Source organism: Rutidosis leptorrhynchoides, chromosome 7 (genome assembly GCF_046630445.1).
Source record: "Rutidosis leptorrhynchoides isolate AG116_Rl617_1_P2 chromosome 7, CSIRO_AGI_Rlap_v1, whole genome shotgun sequence".
NCBI classification, from domain to species: Eukaryota; Viridiplantae; Streptophyta; class Magnoliopsida; order Asterales; family Asteraceae; genus Rutidosis; species Rutidosis leptorrhynchoides.
This window is the reverse complement of record NC_092339.1, coordinates 137,302,988-137,325,233: the sequence shown is the minus strand read 5'-3', so window position 1 is coordinate 137,325,233 and position 22,246 is coordinate 137,302,988. Positions and strand designations below refer to the sequence as shown.

At 29.4% G+C, this 22,246-nt stretch overlaps 1 protein-coding gene across 1 annotated transcript in view; it reads left to right on the top strand.

The window, feature by feature from the left end:
• Positions 1 to 13,630: 13,630 nt before the first annotated feature.
• The window catches only part of LOC139859630 (sugar transporter ERD6-like 5), a 34,278-nt gene continuing 25,662 nt past the window's right edge, over positions 13,631 to 22,246 (top strand). Inside the window, exon 1 of the mRNA XM_071848409.1 lies at positions 13,631 to 13,786. Coding sequence (XP_071704510.1) covers positions 13,631 to 13,786 — 156 coding nt within the window. The remainder of the gene's footprint in view (positions 13,787 to 22,246) is intronic.

Here is a 22,246-nt window from a genome sequence, read left to right as displayed (position 1 = left end):
TTAATTTCTGTTATTTATTTTACGCACTTTAAATATCGGGACACGTATACAAGGTTTTGACATATCATATCGACGTATCTAAATATATTATTTGGAATAACCATAGACACTCTATATGCAGTAATGATAGAGTTCTCTATACAGGGTTGAGGTTGATTCTACAATAATATATATAGTTTGAGTTGTGATCGAGTCTGAGACGAATACGGGTCACGATACGTATTAATTAATTCGAATATTATATATTAAATTATATATGAATTGTTGAATTGCTAACTGTGGACTATCAATAGAGGACTACCAACATTGGATAATTAAAATGAATTAAAATATTGATTATAACATATGAAACTAAACAAATCTTCAAGTTTGCCACTTGATTTCATCCTAAAACCTCATTTGTATCTTGACGATTACAATCTGCGTCCAAACCTTTCGTAATTCTTGAAAACACCTCAATCGAGAGGATGAACCAACCGCATTGCATCTACGGAAGAAAAGATTGATGCATATAACTTTTCACCTGAGAAACTCTCGGCAACTGAGTAAACGTTTAAAACGTAGCTATGCTAATTTCTTAGTGTTATTATTGCCCAAAATAACTTTGCAATCCCTTTTCAAATTAGCAAATTTTGTCACAGCTCCAGCAAGTCAACTTTGACTTTTTGTTCGAAACAACCTTATTATAACCTTGATTTATATGTGTACTCTTTTATTATTACCGGGAAACCTTTTATTATATTCCACCATATTACCAACAGATGTACCAGCAACCTCGTCGCTCCTTGGTTTAAATCTCTCCGACAAATCAATAAATTTATCTATTGAAGTCTCATCATGTACTCATCCGCACCTTGTAACGAGAATTGCCGTACCAAATACCGAGAATCAACAATCAGTATTTTGAAATCTCGCAGCATGTCTATATCAACAGTTATATGCAAACATATAACATTTATCTCTAGAATTATGATCTTCCATTCTGAAATTCTGAAAAAGCTGAAATACAGCAGCACAAACTGTACACGACCTTAACTGTCAAAAATTTGATGATAAAGAATGGAGTTTTGGAAACACTCAATAGAAAATTTAGTACCGGAAAGCGGATTATGTTAAACTATGAAGGAAGCCGTGGACAAATCACAAAGAATAAGTTTAACTTCAAAGAATCCAAATGATTCTATTTCTGATGAAATCTTTAGCGAATACCTTGCTTCCAAATCTAAACCCTTACGGATAAATCTTCTTCATCATCCATCGATATTAGAAATTCCAAGATATCATCGTATCTTTCATTATAAATATCCTCCATATTTCTGAAGATATTTTCATAACTATTCTTATCTAAAATCAATAATCTATTCGTGCTATCAATGTTACATCATATAGAAACTGTTAGTTTCTATATTCTGTAAACTTTCGAGCTTAAAATATGAATATTTTTGAAGTAGTGTTGGGAACTGATGCATGAGTTAGTATAATATAATGACACCTGATCAACGTGATTATATTACAGTAAGTCATGCTGAGTTTCTAATGAAACGTGATGATTCACAGTTCATAACGTCATCATGTGCCATGTTACATAACTCTTTCATTCTGCTTAACTTCTGAACATATCAAGAAAGTATATTCTTGATAGTTCTAATCTCAGTGATTCTGGTAATTTGACAAATCAAATCGTGCGATCACGTTCTTTTTTTGCTTAGAACATGGAGTTCATTCGAAAATCCATATTTACGAATTCTGGACCATTACTCGCTTTACTAGAGGTCGAGAAGAGAATAAAAAGGCAAAGAACTCCAAAATATAAGAGAAAATATAAAGCCCAATAACAACACGGCGTTTACAAACCGTGGATATTAATACGGATAGCAATATAAAGACACAGTATAATTAAAAATAGTATCACCCCAAGGTAATAGTAGAAGTAAACAGATTCTTCTGATGGAAGATTGGAAAGAAGGATGACAGAAATGATAATTAGAAAAATATCAAGGATTAGAACTGGATTAAGCATTTTCACAATCTTTTGGATGTATGAACTAAGAAGGAAAATATAGGAATGGTGAGAATAATGGAACGAAAGAGCTTAATTTATAGTGGAAATATCAGACAGAGTAATCGAGGCAGATCACCGTATTTAATTATAGAGATCTTAATTTCCTTATTCGCCAAAGAATCAAATCTTTTAGATTTCAAAGATTTTCTGTGAATCCCTTGAATTCCGGAATTCAACCAAGGCAACGTCAAAAGTTAAAACGAAACTTCATTTATTCATTTCACTCTTTTGTGATAGCTTCATTCGTGCTCTTCGAATAATCGAATTATTTTATCTGTATTATTCAATAATGATAAAACTCTATTTATCAGCTCATATTCATCAGAAAAACATATTTATTGTTAGCCATGACGACCTCACTCAAATTTCGGGACGAAATTTCTTTAACGGGTAGGTACTGTGATGACCCGGGAAATTTCGACCAAATTTAAACTTAATCTTTATATTATTCTGACACGATAAGCAAAGTCTGTAATGTTGAGTCTCGAAAATTTTGGAACAGATTACATGAATACATTTAACCTTCGACTATTTTCGACGATTCACGAACCATTGATTATAAATAAACATGTATATGTATGTATATATATATATATATATATATATATATATATATATATATATATATATATATATATATATATATATATATATATATATACAAATGTAAGTATATATAATAATTTGAAATTATAAAATATAATTTAAACATTTGAATTAAATCTGTAAAATAAGAAACAAAATAGTTAAGTGTAATTTAAAATGAATCTATATATATAAATATATATGATCTCTAGGAATAATTGTTATATTTATATTATAGTATATATAAAAAAAAATTATAAACCATAAATATTCAATAAAAGTTACTATATAAAATATTATATGATTAATAAATATTACCTAATAAAATATATAACAAGTTAAACTATAATTATTATATTAAAATTATTGTTACCTTCATTATTATTATGAATAACAGATTTGATACATGTAATATACTATATTATTATTATTATTAATAGTATTATTATGTTAATCATTATTGTTATTGATAAAATTATCATATTATCATATTACCAAATTATCATTTTTATTATTATTTTTATCAATATTATTATTATTATTATTAAGAATTATTATTATTATGATTACTAAAAATTCTCATTTTATTATAATTATTACTTTTATCATTATTATTAATTGGTAGTATTATTTGATATTATTATTATTATTATTATTATTATTATTATTATTCTTATTATTATTATTATTATTCTTATTATTATTATTATTATTATTATTATTATTATTATTATTATTATTATTATTATTATTATTATTATTAATTTACTAGTACTTTTATAATTAATAACAAGTTACATCATATTATTATTAATCTAATTATATCTATATATCAGTATATCTAAATAAAACCAGGATTTATTAAATAGATATAACCACGATTAAGTTAGCTATCACTATCAAATTTTCTTTCCTTTTCTCTGAATATTATTCTCATATATGTTGAAAGCAATTGTGTCTATCTTTAGCATACTACCAGACGAAATATGTTAGATATTGTGAGCTGTTATATGTATTTTTTTAATTATTTATTTCTTCCAGCTCGTTCTCTGTATTGAAGGACAAAGACCACGTACTTTTTTTTTATATATATAAACAATCGATCACTCTATGATAATAATAAAAATTCATTCACTTTCTACACCCTCAAGTTCAATTACAAATTCCTGTCATCAATACATGCTGTAAATTAAACGTTTTTTTTTTAAAAAAAAACATACAATACCTCTGTTTGTGAACCTTAAATCAAATGTGTCGAATTTGAGTTCAATTGCAAAATCCTTTATTGCAGTCTTGATAGGAATTCTCTAAACAAACTTTCTGCAGAGTCTTAGCTTCCAATTCTTCAAAACGAATTTGAATTTTGGAGTCAAAGTTTATTGTCAAAAAGTCAAACGAATTGTTCATCGCAAAATTTGAGTTTGTTTTGAAGTTTCTAGTTCAATTGATGGTTCAAATAGATTCTCGCAGTGATTTAGGATAAATTTCATGAAGAAGTCGTTGGCTAAAAACATTTTAATTTTAAAATCAATTCTTGAGTCGTCGAGTTCAAAAACAGTAGCTGTATCTTTCATTTTTTTTTCTTTTCTGTTAATTATAAAACTATATTTATAAATGACTGTCATTTTAATTATATGTAAAAAAAACAAACAATCAAACGATTAATTATTGGGGTTATTACTTGGTCGATACAGTTGGGCAGGAAGAAGATGAGGAATGTATAAAACGGGTTAAATAAAACTGAACTCTGTATAATTTAATAAAAACAGAAAACAGCTTAGTGGTCATTGGCGTTAGTGAGTATGCGAGAGGTCCTGGGTTCGAGTTCTGTTGCGGGCAGTATATTTTTTTGCCTATTTTGAGGTAGTTATTTATCATTATTATTATTATTATGATTAGTATTATTTTTATTATTATTGTTGATATTGATATTGTTATTGTTATTATAAATTATGATTGATATGTTATACTAAGATTAAAAAAAAAATACAATTTATATTATCACTAATATTATTATCATTACAAGTATTATCCTTAAACATTATTATTTTGACTATGGTTATGATTATGAATTGAATATAGTTAGGTGAATATATGAAGTGAATATAGATATAAACATAGGTAGTAATAAAAGATAATATTTTGAATACGAATATTAACAATAAGGATAAAGGATATTAAAATAAGTATAATTATATGTGACTCTTTTATCAGTATGATTATTATTATTATTATTATCATTATTATTATTATTTTGAAAACAATACAAATTATTATTATTTTCATTAATATTAGTATTTTGTAAGTATTATTAAGATCATTATAAACTGTACCTGTTAAATATTATTATTATTATTATTATTATTATTATTATTATTATTATTATTATTATTATTATTATGAATATTATTATTATTATTATTACTATTATGAAAATAATAAAACTTATTTACATATTCGTTAATATTAGTATTAGTATCATTTTAGAATTATTAGTATTATTAATATTGACGTAAGTGTTGTTATTAATTTTAGCACTTTCGTTAACATGAATATCATTAACAAGTATTATTATTATTGAAAATTAATATAATTATCACTAAAAGTATAATTACTTTAAATCTATATTTTTATAAAAACTATTATTAATACTATCATTAATATTATTAGTACTATGAAAATTATTATTATTATTATCAGTATAATTATTCTAGTGTTATTATAACTAGTATTTTTCTAAACAAAAGAGTAATTTCATAAAAATATATTTAATATACAAATTTAATTATAATAATATTTTTATATACAAAATAAATACATTTAAATAAATAATGAAATATATATAAGTTATTAATATAAAAATTATATCACTAATAATAATATATATATTTATTCGATTACGATTATATATATATATTAATGAATACACAAATGATATAGGTTCGTGAATCCGAGGCCAACCCTGCATTGTTCAGTTGTTCAATATAGTCATATGTATTTTTACTACAAAATACATTAGGTGAGTTTCATTAATCCCTTTTTAAATGCTTTTGCAATATATATTTTTGGGACTGAGAATACAGGCGCTGCTTTTATAAATGTTTTACGAAATAGACACAAGTAATCGAAACTACATTCTATGGTTGAATTATCGAAATTGAATATGCCCCTTTTTATTAAGTCTGGTAATCTAAGAATTAGGGAACAGACACCCTAATTGACGCGAATCCTAAAGATAGATCTATCGGGCCCAACAAGCCCCATCCAAAGTACTGGATGCTTTAGTACTTCGAAATTTATATCATGTCCGAAGGAGGATCCTGGAATGATGGGGATATTCTTATATGCATATTGTGAATGTCGGTTACCAGGTGTTCAATCCATATGAATGATATTTTTGTCTCTATGCATGGGACGTATGTTTATGAGAAATGGAAATATGAAATCTTGTGGTCTATTAAAATTATGAAAAGATTATTTATGTTAAACTAATGAACTCACCAACCTTTTGGTTGACACTTTAAAGCATGTTTATTCTCAGGTATGAAAGAAATCTTCCGCTGTGCATTAGCTCATATTAGACACATTACTTGGAGTCATTCATGGCATATTTCAAAAGACATTGCATTCGAGTCGTTGAGTTCATCAAGATTAGTATTAAGTCAATTATAGTGGATATATTATAAAATGATATGCATGCTGTCAACCTTCGATGTAATGAAAGATTGTCTTTTCAAAAACGAATGCAATGTTTGTAAAATGTATCATATAGAGGTCAAGTACCTCGCGATGTAATCAACTGTTATGAATCGTTTATAATCGATATGGACTTCGTCCGGATGGATTAGGACGGGTCATTAGATTTGCTTTAATAGACAAATGATGAATGATGTCTAGTAACCTTTAATGGGGTAGGTGGCTGAATTGTGAGCACTTTATCAGATAAATTAATTTGTCATTTAGCAATCAATTGATCATTGAATTTGTGTAAGAGTGCTAGGACAAATTAATTTTATCAGGTGTTCTGCGGTTGAACCACGGTTGACCGTAAACTCGGCCGTACAGTGACAGATTTTATATTTTTGCAAGCAAAATCAATTTAGGCACACAATAGGCATCACATAGGCAAGATCAACTTAAGCACAAAATAAACATCACATTACTAGTTATTTAACACACAGCAGTTAAGTACTTCACATATTACATAACTAGAGAGTATTTTCCCAAATACACAAGTTAAAACCTGTTACAAGAAATTGTTTTGACAAATCCCTTCAATGCTTTCTTGATCCTAGAATGATTTTCACTGATCTCTTCCTCACGTTTCAGAATCCTGTCAATCTTGGTTTCAAAATTTGAATTAACAAATTCTTGATGTTCCCGCAAGATTGCTTCTTCATCTTCTATCTCTTCTTCATCCGATTCTTCCTCTGGTTGATAGTTCTCAATCTCTTCGAGATCCTCTTGAAGACTTGATCTTCTTTCATGAGAGGATTCTCCCTGACGACCACTTCGGATGATGGTTGACTTATCCAATGGCTCGAATGAAGGTTGTTGAACAATAGCGTGAGTCACTTTGAGATAGGTGAACAAACTATTCAGATGCATTCCATATGGAAGAGATCTGGTTGATTCAGTCATTAGATTGCTCATTTGGGATGCCATCAGAAATGCCACATTAACCTTCACATCTAGTTCAATTGCCCACATGATAAAAATCTGGGTGACATGGATGTTAGCATGGTTTCTTAGCCTACATTAGATGTTGTGGTTAATGATTTTGTTCAAGATATCCAAATCTAATCGGAGATCCTTTCCGGTTAGTCCTTTGGATAGGATTTTTGAGTGATTGGCATTAGGATTGCAAAGTAAGGTTAGTACTTTGGTAGCTTGAATACACCCAGGAAGATGTTCTAGTTTGTGTCGTCTACTGTAGAACTCAATTCCTTCAGTGGGAACACCCAGAATTTCACCAAACGTGTTGAGAAGGTAATCCCACCACTTTTTGTTGAGATGAAATCTTATCATCTTAGTTTCTGTGTTGAAGCTAAAATTGGCATAGAACTCTCTTATCAACTTCGGATATATAGGCCCATTGATTAGAACAAATGAACCTAGATCCCTCTGAAATAGCTTGTCAACTACTTCAGGGAATGCTTCAAGATTTACGATTCTTCCTTCTGCTATTACTCTAGTTTTGAGCCATTTCTTGTTATAAGTTGTGCGTTGTCTTGCATCAGTTGGAGGATTATATCTATTCTCTCCTCCTCTAGATTGAGCATCTCGGGTCCTTGCCATTTTTTACACAATGACACTTCAAATTAATTCAAGATGCATAATTCAATTGTAGGCAACATGTTTTGCAAACTTTAATTATCATCAATACTTAGGTGTTTTGATGTTAATATTCTTCACATTTTCACTCTTCATTAGTGTTAATGAGTTTGCAACTAGATTAGGTTTTTCACAAAGTTCATATGTGTTCTAGACTTTTGAAATGATCAACACATGTTTTGACATTCAACATTATTACACTCAATTAGCAACAATGTTATTCATATCATATGAACAATGCTTCTATGAAAATCTAATCTAGATGTATAGTGAACCCTAGAATCGTTCAATGTTAAATCAATGCATAGATACAAGATAATCATTACTACAATTGTTTTTCAAGTTGTTCTTCAAGAGCAATTTCAATTGTTTGCATCAATTTAGGTTTTGATTCATTCTAGTTAGGGTTTCTTCATAACCCTAATTCATTATACAAATACAATTGAATGTTATGAAAGCAAGGATTAATCATACCGAATGTAGGATTTGAATTTGAAGGAATGCGTGTTTTTCTTCGTGCGGTCGATCTTCTCAGCCGTGTGTAGGTGTGTATTTTTGAAGTAGGTTAAAAAGAAATAGGAGTGAGGGTTTAGTTTAAATTAAAACTGAATCAGACCACGCACGGTCGAAGCACGTTCGACCGTGGTGCTAGTCGTGTAGATATTTTTCCACAAACAGGGCAGGGGTGCGGTCGATCTTCTCAGCCGTGTGTAGGTGTGTGTTTTGAAGTAGGTTAAAAAGAAATAGGAGTGAGGGTTTAGTTCAAATTAAAACTGAATCAGACCACGCACGGTCGAAGCACGTTCGACCGTGGTGCTAGTCGTGTAGATATTTTTCCACAAACAGGACAGGGGACTGCGGTCGAGTACACGGTCAGCCGTTCTGCTACCGTGGATCCTTCTGATCACTCGTTTCTTCACTTCTTCTTTCTTCAAGCGCGTTTTGACGATTCTTAGATTCTATAGAATACTTGAGGACAAGTTTTCTTTTCCTAACATTGAGTGATTGCATCCTTCCGATGTTTAATCATCAATGACACGTAATATACTATATCTATACGTGTATATATATATATATATATATATATATATATGTATGTATGTATATATGTTCAATCACACATAGTATACACAAAACGCATCAACCTAGTATTTAGCATGCAATACATGTTTTCACATAAACACACAATCCTAAGGCAAGTAACCTTCCTACACTTAATCTTTTAAAATCATTTTTCAAAAACAATTTGCATTTGTAAGAAAAACCTTTCTTTTATACAAAGTCTTTTGAGAAGGTTATTCTTATTAGCATTTTGATCATTGATTTTGATTGATTTTAAGATTACCCAATCCTTAACTTATCCCTACCATGGAATTGCTAGCTTGGTCCATTTTTCCCATAATTTCAATTTTCCTAATAATAGATAATGGACTTTGATTACAAGATTTGTGTTTGTTAGAGTCGTGGCATACATTAATTTCATGTTTTCCTCTTGACGAATCAAGTTTTCTTTTCAAAGTGTTATTTTCATCAATTAGAGCTTTGTTAAGTTGTGTAACTTTGTGTAATTCTTTCTCCAAAAGTTTTACTTTGTCACGACTACGATCATACACAAATTTAATAGTCTTGTAATCATCTAACAATTCTTCATAATTAGAAGGATAGAATACATGTACATTATTGCAATCCATGTTGGGGACATCATATTCTTTGAACGGAGATTTAACCTCTTCTTCACTTTGACCATCTTGATCCATGTCATTCCAAGAGCTCATGAGGCAAAAGTCTTCATTTTCATTCAACCCTTTTGCTCGAAAATCACCAACCCTTTCAAAGCCTTTCTCTAATCCTTTACCCTTTAAACTCTTCGAGTTTAAATCTTCTTGAGAACATAGTGAGTCCCAACATTCTTTTGCACTTTCACATGAGATTATCTTTAATCTTTCTTCACTAGGAAGAGTTTCATGAAGTAGTGAAATTGCATCAAATTGTTTCAAAACATCATAGTTTTGAAAAGTTGGCTTCACTAGTCTTGAACTAGCTTGTGGTACAAAGTCTCCTACTTTGATTATTCTCCACAAGTAGTAATCCTTAGATTTGAGGTAAGACTCAAATCTTGATTTCCACACATCAATATTCATTTTATCAAAGATTGGTGCTTCTTTCACCAATTCTTCCAAGTATCCCATCGTTTGAGTTGATCCGGGAATCGTTGACTCAGGTTTTTGCACGAAACGAATTGTGATGCTTTCGCAAACGTTTGTAGCGCAATGATTTGAGCAACCGCTCTGATACCAATTGAGCAAGCAATCATACTTAGTTACTTAGACTAGACCAAATAGACAATTAACTATTGTGAATCATTTTACACTTAATCTATTGGAGTAAGTTAGTTACTTAAATTCTAACTAATGAGCACATGGCAAACATATTAAGTTGACAAGTTTATGAGTATTAAGCATATTAGTAAGTAGCAAGTAATACTCACATAGCAAGAGATATTTATTCTAAGATCAATCATATAGATACTTGTACAACTTATAATTCAATCACTTAATAAGTATAATGTGCAATATAACACATTTCATGATTAATGTGTAAGCACACATTAATATCCAACACATGCACAAGGGAAGAGCAATCTCTAGTTGGGACTTGGTGACCATCCTAAATGTATCTAAGTGTGTTTTAGGATTACAAGTCATTTCTAGTTTAACCTTGAGATCATTGTTCTTCATTTAGCCTTAATTAATCACTAAGTCCTTTTTAATAGCAATCATTGTTCTAGTGATATTGGCTTGCGTGTGTTGATACTTGATGATCATAATAAAAATATCTAGATAAGAATTAAGATCACAAGTTGTTGATTAGCACTTATGTGTTATGCCTAATCTTGGTTAACTTGTCATTAAGATGTCATTAGGCGTAATTAATCACAATTAGTGTTTTTATGACCAAGACTCAATTGAGTATGGAGAGAGCATCTATCCTAAGAATGTTTAGAAAGGTTTCATGAATTATAGATGCCGGGAACTAGTCAAACTTTATTTGGTCAAAATTTGAGACAGAAGAAACTGTGGTCGCACTGCGGTTGACCGTGGTGGCGACCGTGCAACTTGTTTTCACAAAACTTCGTTGCAATTCAGTTTGGGGTTTCACGGTTGACTATGCGGTCGACCGTACCTCGACCGTGTGTTTGCCTGAATTTTTAATTTCATTCTTTAACCTATGTTGACTTGGTCGTTTGCAAGATAAAGTATGGATTAGTGACCTTGCGTGTTTTATGTTAAGATGTCAGTCATCACTTATGTGTATGTGTGTGTGTCATCATCAAAACATATTCTTTGGTTAATTACACTTTGGTTAATCATACTTAAGTTTATCGTTTAGTGTATTAACCCACATTCAACCAACAAAGGGGAATAATAAATGTTTGTTTGCCGTAAAAAAAAACTCCGTAAATAAATTTTAAAAAATATTATGTTTTATTCTCTCCAAATATTCAGTTAAATCTGTAGTTTTTTTTTTAATCTTTAATAGTATTTTATAATATGCGACATCGCGAATTAATAATTAATAATCACTACTAATGTATGTAATAAGTAATAAATAGTTAGCAATAAATAATAATAATTAATTAGGATGAACATAAATAACTAATTTGAATGAAGACAACTAATTAGGCGTGACACAATTAGAAAACAAATAATGTTATAGTTAAAAAAATTTATTGATTGAAATTCAAATCAATGGTTGATATACAAATCAATAGTTTTATAATATGAGAGACAAATATGATATTTGTTTTGACTAAAATAACGATAACATAAAACAAATTATTTTCATCAATAGATGAAAATGACTAACAAAGACATTCATCACCTAAATCAATGGTGAAATTATGATTTAAAATAAGTATGTAACGATTTGAAACCAAATACGCTTACTTAATTACCACTTCCTTTTTATAAATAGTTATATTAGATTAGGTTAATGAAACCGAGTGTCGTTATCTCTTCTTCTAATATAATCTAATCTAATTTAAACAAATAAAGAAAAAGTGAGTAGTGCCACAATCTTCAGTGAGGTTCAGGTGCTTAGCCGTGCTTGGATTTCGAGTAGATTGAAGCTATACTTATTGGACTGGCATCGTAGGTTCAATAACTCGAGATCATTTGATTCGAGCCTTCCATTTAAAACTGAGATAGGATAGAAATTGGTGTGATGAGGTTTAGCATGTAAATAGTGAGTTTCTACCACTGAGGTATTGCGTAAGCGGTTTTCAAGCCTTGTTAGGGGGACCCGCGATTAGTTGTCAAGCTAACCGGGTTCAATTCCGATAAGGAGGAGGTTTTCTCCAGGATTTTTCGGTGATTAGTTGTCAAGCAACCGGAACACGCGATTAATTGCCAAGCAACCCGGGTCAATCTTGGAGTTTTCTACCTAGCATGTGTGGGTTGATGCGAAAATTTGTCGTTCAAAAAAAAATAGTGAGTTTCTGCTTTATTAATTCTCATGATTGTCATGTATGTGCGCTTTGTTTATATGTAACATGTATGTACAAGTATCTTGTTAAGTAATAAAATTTGTTGTCTTTCAAAAAATAATAATAATAAATTTCGATACTAAATTCAAAGTAATTAGTGCTAATCTATCTATAGTTAATATTAAATTCCTATAATGGTTATGTCATTATTAGTCTAATTCATTTGTTAAGAAAAAATCATAAAAAAAAAAATTTAAGCATGGTGGGTGATGTCATTAATCTATATAATTTTGAATTAAAATTAAATCTTATTAATTAATTATTATTATTAAATCTTATTAATAATTATTTTAATTATTAAAATTAAATAATTTTAATTAATTATTTTGAATTGAGTACGAGAAGATATAAAAGCTAGGCAGAAGGAAACCAATTCTAAATTTATATTTTAATTTACACTTTTAAAATAAAATGACAACCAATATTATCTCTTATGATTGGATGTGGATTGTTTAATATGCATTTTAAGTGTTTGATTAAATGTTCAGCTGACGAGTTTCTTAGTCGGACTCTGTGGTTTCACGGATCATTAAACTAAATAACTTTAGCATTTACGTTCACTTAATACCTAAAACATATCATTAAACTATTTCGTTTGAACAAACTCATAGTTCCACACTTCCACGGACCACGGGTCATTTCACTAGTTTAATTTAATAAAATGTGATCTAATCTAATCATCCAAATGAATGTAAGGGTATTAAATATCGATATTCATAATTCCTTAAAGTTACCATCAATAGATATCGACGCTAAATTAAAATAAAAAACAGGTATTAAAACATTTATATAATTATACTTCACAATTATTTTTTTATAAATTTTATATATAGTGTAAGTTTACATATGGTTTTTGACTTTTAGAAGCTTTGTTTAACTTTCTCTTCTCTAAGTATGTAGGGGGATTAAAGTTGACAACTTTCATGTTTTGATGAAAATATATAATATACCGTTTTTGTTTTTTACCTAACGCGGCATCAAATATCAATATACAGTTACACATGAAATAATCAATTATTACAACTTTAGCTAATCATCTACTAATAGGTTTTTTAGCCTTTCAAATGTCAAACACACACACACACACACTTAGTAATAAAATTATGGGAAGCAAAATGGACGAAGAAAATACTTCGGATAGACTATTGCTAATAACCCCCGGTGACCGGAGCAATGGCTCAGCCTCTCCAGTAGCGACACGTGTTGTTGTGCTGAGTACTTTGGTAGCTGTTTGTGGATCTTGCGTATTTGGTTCTGCTGTAAGTTATATACATAATTCATCCCCATATTTAATAATATGATTATGCTTTGTATAATTTCTTTTAAATATATATATACTAGATCTTAAATTCTTGTGTGCATACGGACTCGTTATTTTAGTTATTATGCATTACTATTGGCATACCTAAGTTTTGAATCGTTACGAGTAAAGAGACATATCGATTATTTATTAGAATGTTCTACGCATTTTAATAACAGTGTCCAAAAATGTATATACCGAGCTCAACTCACAGCTTCGGGATCAAAAGAAAAAGTCACATAGGAAGGTTTTATTTGGACAAATAATATTTCTATAAAGTATGACGGAACTGATATCACCAAAAATATGTATTATCTTATTGTTTGATTTTTGTTAAGGATGGAAAGAAAATGTATAAGTTTTTTTTAGTTTATGAAGGTTTAAATAATTTACGTTATGATAACTATCAAATTGTTTAATATTTAATACCTTCTTGATTTTATGCACTCCATCGGTTGAAGCTTATGATCACGTGAAAACATATTTAAAAAGATACTTTGTAATAAATGTTATTATTTTAGCGAAAAAAACGCTCAAAGAAATAAATGATAATATACATCATGAGTAATGTTTTAATTAGAATTTTTTTATCGTTTTTTTCATCTTATTTGAAGTTTATTTTTCAAAATTTTGCCCGTTTTAGAGTTTAGAATTTAGTGTTTTGGGTTTAGTCCGTAAACTCAAAATCCTAAACTCTAAACCGTTAGTGTTAACAATTCAATTCTAAGTCTTAATTTCTAAACCCTAACTTCTGAACTCTAATTGCTACCTTTTTCACCACAATAATAAAATTTATCATAAAGTGTCTTTTAAATGTTCATATTTTCATATGATTTTAATGTTAGAAAAAAATATATTTTAAAAACGAAAAAAATACTTCCTCCCAAAAAAGTGTTTCTCTCTTGATTAAAACAATATATATATATATATATATATATATATATATATATATATATATATATATATATATATATATATATATATATATATATAGTGATAGGATCAAGAGGGAAGTAACCAATCGGGGGGAAGCAAAAAACTTTTTTTTTTTTCATTTTTTGAAAAAACTTTGTTCACGAACATTATAGATGAGATGAAAATATGAACATTTAGTAGAGAGACACTTTGTGATAAATGTTTTTATTTTGGCGGGAAAACGCTCGAAGAAGTAATATATAACAATTATCGTGTTTTTCGAGCGTATGTTGGGATTTTAGCTATTTGGGTTTAGATATTATGGTTTAGATATTAGGGTTTATAGGGTTTAGATATTAGGGTTTAGAAATTTAGGGTTTAGGGTATAGATTTAGGGTTTAGATTTAGATTGAGTTTTTAACACGAACGGTTTAGAGTTTAGGGTTTAGGGTTTATGATTTTGGGTTTGGTGTTTTGGGTTTATGGAATAAACCCAAAACACTAAACCCTAAACCCTAAACCCTAAACTCTAAATCGGGCTAAATTTTACTTCACAAAACATGAAAAAAAACGTTCATATTCTTCACGAACAATATTATCTTGAATGTTATTTTTGTCGATCGTTTTCCCGCCTAAATAATAACATTCATCACGAAGTGTCTCTTCTAAATGTTCATATTTTTGTGTGATCTTGATGCCGGAAAAAAATTCCAAAAAAAACGAAAAAAAAAAATTTGCTTCCCCCCGCTTGGTTACTTCCCCATTGATCCTGCCCCTATATATATATATATATATATATATATATATATATATATATATATATATATATATATATATATATATGTATAGTGTAGGGATCGAAGTTGTGATGTGGTTCATCGGTTGGTGGCCTGCCTCCTTTATTGGAGGTTAGGAGTTCGACCCCGCTTGGCTACATATTAACCCACAATTTCATCTTTGCCATGAAATTTCACCCATGACACCTTTCCCACATCGCGTTGGGGGTAAAGGGAATGGAGTTTTACCGTCCATGCCCCGTATGGGATTGGTGCGGGTTTCCTTCTGGGCACGCAGTTGGGGCGGGTATAACTGTGTAAGAGATGAACGCGTGAGTGGTTAAGTCCCTCCTGAGTGATCCTAACAGCTCTCCAAAAAATATATATATATATATACATATGTGTATATATATATATATATATATATATATATATATATATATATATATATATATATATATATATAGTCTAGTGATCTAATGAGAACTTTTAGTGGAAGAAATCATGAAAAATTTTACGGTCGAACAAAACATAGCAAGGTCGAACAAAAATGGCTGAAGTCAAACATTTTTTTGAGATGCATATTAAATCATATTTTTATTCTATAAAGTCGTTTTTGTTCTACAAAATCATGAAGTCGAATAAAAAAAGCTGAAGTCGAATATAAAAAATCTGAAGTCGAACAAAAATCGTTTTTGTTTTACACTTTTGTTCTACAACTCTGAATTCGAACAAAAAAAAACTGAATTCGAACATAAATGGCTGAAGTCAAAAAACAATCTCCGTGTTCTACAATCATGAAGTCTAACAAAAATGAGTGAAGGCGAACAAAAATGGTTGAAGTCGAACAAAAAAAAATCCTTGTGCTACAATTCATGAAAAATAACAAAATGGATGAAGTCGAATAAAAATAAAGTTCTCACGGTTCTCTCCAAATTGAAGTTCTCATGAGATCATAACCCCATTTGTTATATATATATATATATATATATATATATATATATATATATATATATATATATATATATATATAACCAAAAAGGAATTTAAAAAATACATGGTAATCTTATTCTTATAGATATTTAATATAAACTAGTGAAATGACCCGTGAAATCACGGGTTTGTTTAAACGAAACAATTTAATCAAATATTTTAGGTATTAAGTGAATGTAATGCTAAAGTCATTTATTTTAATGACTCGTTTGACTAAAAAACTTCTCGTTGTTTTTACAAATATATAGAGACATGTATTTTAACATACATATCTAACGTAATTAATTTTGTAAAAAAAATTCATATTTGAATATTAATAATATAATAATAATAATAATAATTATTATTATTATATTAAAAATAAGTAATAATAATACTAAAGTCCGCTAAAAGTTTAGTATTTATATTTTTATTATTAATAATAATAATAATAATAATAATAATAATAATAATAATAATAATAATAATAATAAATGCCTTTTAATTTTTAAAAATAAAATAAAATACAATGATTATATAAAAGTTGTACAATATGCTTTAAAATTTGGGTATTCTGTAGAAGATTTTACAATTTAGGAGAGATTAGTATTTTTTTTATAAAAGATTTCGTATTATTTATTTAATTAAATTAATATAAAATTATGACATCATCATTCTAAAAATTTAAGGAGTAATCAGCTTAATGATGATATCATCATTTTAGAACTTTATACGACTATATATATAGATGTTTAATATTAAACCAGTTGAAAGACACGTAAATTTACAAGTTTATTGAGTTCCAATTACTATAAGACCAACATGTATTTTCACGAGGCAATTATGGGTGCCGATTAATATAAAATAACACCTGATAAATCATGATCCAAAATTCGTTGCCTAATTCATCGCATTGACATTTATCATCTAAAAATCCACATACCAATTTCAACATACCATGACACACCATATTCAGTTTTGGCTTACTATATTTTTTAAACAGCGGTATTAAGATCACTGACAGAAACATTATCCACCCACCCGATTATATTTAGGTACACTTCCTACACTCATTAGGAGAAAACCTCAAGATAGTGTATCGGAGGAAAACCCTGAAAGAACCTTGCTAGATTGGGTAGAACCCACCATTTACAATAAACCTCCTAAGAACTCTATAAACAACTGCAAAATAAATTGCATTATGAAATCCTCAAACAAAACTCGAGCTCGAGACCTCGCGAATACTCATAACGGTAACCACTCATCTAAATAGAGATGATAAATTTTTGACTTACTACATTGACTCCAAAGAGTCAAAGAAATCCTACAATGGCCAAATTCTAAATCAAAGTACTTCCATTTCGTTATAACCTAGAGCCATTCACTCAAATCATATACATTAACAATGAGCATTTCTTAGAGTTTAATTGAATAGAATAGTAATGGCTAATCGAAGTTTGGCTTGAGTGGTATGAGGGTGAGATCCAACTTGGGTTACTGGCAACTCATGTTCGATTCTCACTCCAAACAAGGAATTTCTAACCTTTGATGGTACTACCAACATCAATGCGATTTGAGAAGGTCTCCGAGGGGTTTTCTCAACCTTCGATGATACTGCCAACATCGTTGCAAATTGGGTTTCCTTCTAACGCGTGTGTGGCTACAAATGAGAGCATTCTATGTCGATATCTGTGACGATCGCTCCAAATCCATATGGACGAACACGTCATTCATTGATTTCATTGAGAGGTATTTGACCTCTATGTGATACATTTTGTAACATTGTATTCGTTTGAAAAGGTATTTCATAAATGAATATATAAATTCCAGGTTTTTAACATCTGATGATTCCTACGTATAGACAATCACCATTTAAATGGTTTACAATAATACATTTGTTGACAATACAGTCAAAATAAGATACATGGTAATGGTTTGGTGAATGCAAGTTTCTTGTATATAGCATGTATGACTCCAAGCACATATCTTGTATCACGTATAAGCAAACAGCGGAAGACTTCTAGAAACCTGAGAATAAACATGCTTCAAGTGTCAACACAAAGGTTGGTGAGTTCATAGTTTTAATATTACACATAATCCGTATATCAATGTGGATTACAAAAGTTCAGTTGTTTCATTCAAAACGTTTATCATTATGTTTTAAATAAAAGGTGGACCACAAGATTTCAGTTGTTTCATCCGAAACGTTTATCAATCGGTTCTACAAAATTGAGCACCCTGGTAACTAAACTTTAACGTTTATATAATTTGTACCCTTTGTATAATCATCTTAATAATACACGCAAACCAACGTGTACGCTTCTCAAATAGCATACGTCCGTTAAAAGGCTAGTGCTCTAGCTCGGACGGGGATATCAAGCCCTATGGATCCATATACTACTACTCGCGCCCACCAGTTCTTATAACTGGCAGTTACTAGTTACCAAAGCTAAGGGATTTTCGGTTCAAACTCAGTGTAGAATTTAGTATGTACTTGTATCCATTGCGTTTAAAATAAAGTGCATGTATTCTCAGCCCAAAAATATATATTGCAAAAGCAATTAAAAAGGGAGCAAATGAAACTCACGCATATAAATATTGTAAATCAGTTTATAAAGCATTTGCATGTATTCTCAGCCCAAAAATGTAGAGAGTAAAAGGGATCATATGAAACTCACTGTTTAATATTGATATACAATATTGCAGGAAAGCACGTAGACGCATCGGAGATGATAAACACGAGGTTTGATTCACAAAAATACCCCCGAACATTACCCATAACCTCCTTGGCAATAACTCATAATTTCCTTAGCTCTAGCTTGCTCGAAAACTCATTTTGAAAATTACTTGGACAGCACTCCGTCGTAATATTTGATGTACATTATTATTTTTGTATCGCAAAAATAATAACACTAATAATAAAAAATAATAAGATTAATAATAATCTTATTATTAATAATAATAAATAATAATGATAATAATAATAATAATAATATAAATAATAAATAAAATAAATACGGAGTAATATGTATGTGTGTGATTATCTCGAGCCAAAAACTGCAATTTATAGCAATCATACCTGAAAAAGCACCCCATGCGATCGCATGGGATTTGTGCTTCAAGGCCATGCGATCGCATGGCACCCTGGGACAGCTCACAAATTTTTAACATTTTGCTTGTCGACATATTAAATAAATATAAATATAATATATATAATTTATATAATTAATTATATATTATATTAAATTCACGTGCATAGTTGACTTGTAATTTTTGTTCCGATAAGTCGTACGTCATCACTCGACTTATGTCCCGGTTCCGGTTTCTCGAACGCATTTTCGTACGCTTAGAAAACTTGCATTTTACATTTCGTGACACGTACCTTTGTCAAAATATAGCCTTAAATTATCCCTTAATTATATCACTCAAAGTGTATCTTAAACTTTCGAGTGTTTTGGTCATTTACTTCTATAAATCATCGTCTCGCTATTTGTTAAAATACATTTTTATAATAGTGTTTTACTGTAGCAAAGTTACTGTAGCAAAGTCAAATTTTACTGTAGCAATTCACTGTAGCAAAGTCAATTTCACTGTAGCAAATAGTGATTTTCGAAAACACTGTAGCATTTTGAGTAATGTGGCAATTTGAAAACACTTAACAAATTAGTGTTTAACTGGTTCATCTTAAACGTTTTAGTTAACTTATCTAAATATCAATTGAATCAATAAACGAATGTTACTATCGTTTATTATATATATGTATATATCTTTTTAATATACATAAATCAGTTTTTAAATACACATTGGAAGTTATTTATAAATAAATTTTAATAATAAATATTTCAACTTATCATATACATTCAAATAGATATTTAAACCAATAAGTTTAATGTACGGTATCAAACAATTAATACATTGTTACCTTTTCATGTTATAGTATATATGTATCTATTTTACATATAATTGTTCACGGATCGTCGAAAACAACCGAAGGGTATTTAAATATGTAAAAGTAATTCAAAAATTTTGAGATTCAGTTTTACAGACTTTGCTTATCGTGTCGAAAATGTTAATCATACAAAGATTAAGTTTAAATTTAGTCGAAATTTCTGGGTCATCACAATATCGCTTTTTAAAAAAATGGCTAATAATATCGGACAATTTTATTGTTATTCATATAAAGTGCGACACCAACTAGATCATAATTTGCACAGTAAAAAATAAAGTAGGTAAAGATTTTAACGTATAATTAGTGTTGATTGCAATGTTATTAAGGTCATTCCCTATCGTAACTAAACTATTCATCCTCTTAACCTTCCACATCAGCGCCACATCAACACCAATATTCTATAACTAACCCATAACTAAAAACTCTCTATCATGGCTAAAACAATAATCTTCTTAATATACAACGTACAAGCAATAAAGCATCAAGTTCAAGCAATAAAAACCATTGGGACTCACAAATTCTATAACTAAACTTCAACATCCGTCAAATTCATGGTGAAAGCGGATAACTAAAGTGGGTAACTAGCTCGTGCCTATGGTTAGTTACGGGTAATGACGGGTAATGAGCGGGTAACTAACGGATAACTATAGGGAGTGGTATTAGTAGATGCAATATAATTAATCTCTCTTAGTGGACCCACATGTAATAATAGAAACAACATAATACTATCATTTATTAATATACCTCACCGATAAATTTAGTAAATTCATAGAGTCGAAAAGAAAAAAAAAAAGGGTAAATGATTAAAGACTATGGGTGTGTTTGTTTAGCTCTTAACTGAATGGTTCGGCGTTAAATGCTAAACCATTTAATATTCAACGCGTTTGTTTTTTATCTCTGAACGATATATGATGCTGAATGATTCAATATTCAGTATAAAACTACTCAGAGTTGAAACACTCTCTTAACCATTAAACACCTACAATTTCTGTAATATCCTCTTCAAATTATATCCAAAACACTTAACGAATAAATAAATTAAACTTTTTATTCATGTAACACGTTAATAAGGTAATTACTATTACTATATTATCTATTGGACAAAAGTTATGAATAGTATCGAAGGCATTTCCGTCATTACACCTTTTATCTTCAACAAAAGTCCACACATTTTGTTCAAAAATTAAAATCGACCCCCAAACAGGGGGGGTAAAGTGTCAAACAACATTCTCATAAAAAATCTTAAATAAACTCCAATCAAATATTCAACGGGTCATATCTTCTCGCCCGCAACGAGTTAAATTTTTCCGACAACATCGTTAAGCTCGAAAAATTTTACGAACACAATGTCACTAATGGGGTGTTTGTATTAGCGTTTAGAAAAATGATTATGCGTTTTACATAATTAGAATAAGATAATCAGCTGTATCAAATCGTGATTTAATTTTATAGTGTTTGGATTTGATTATGATATTTGATATCGTGATAATCAGATAATCAATTTAAGAGTGTTTGGAAATATTAGAGTTTTTGATAACTTAACGTGTAAAATTACGAAAAAGGATGTTCATTTTATATAACAACAGTAGGAAGAAATATAGGTCGTACAATTTTAATTTAATACATATTCATCATTTAGATTAATCAAAATCACTCGGCTGCAGTGAGAATAAGATTTTAAGTTGCACATTAATTCATTAGATGTTCATATATTCAGCTAAAAAGCTTCACAAATATATCATATGAACATTTTTAGTTAACAAAAAGCCTGACAAATGTATAATGGAGTTTTAAATTTACATTGTTT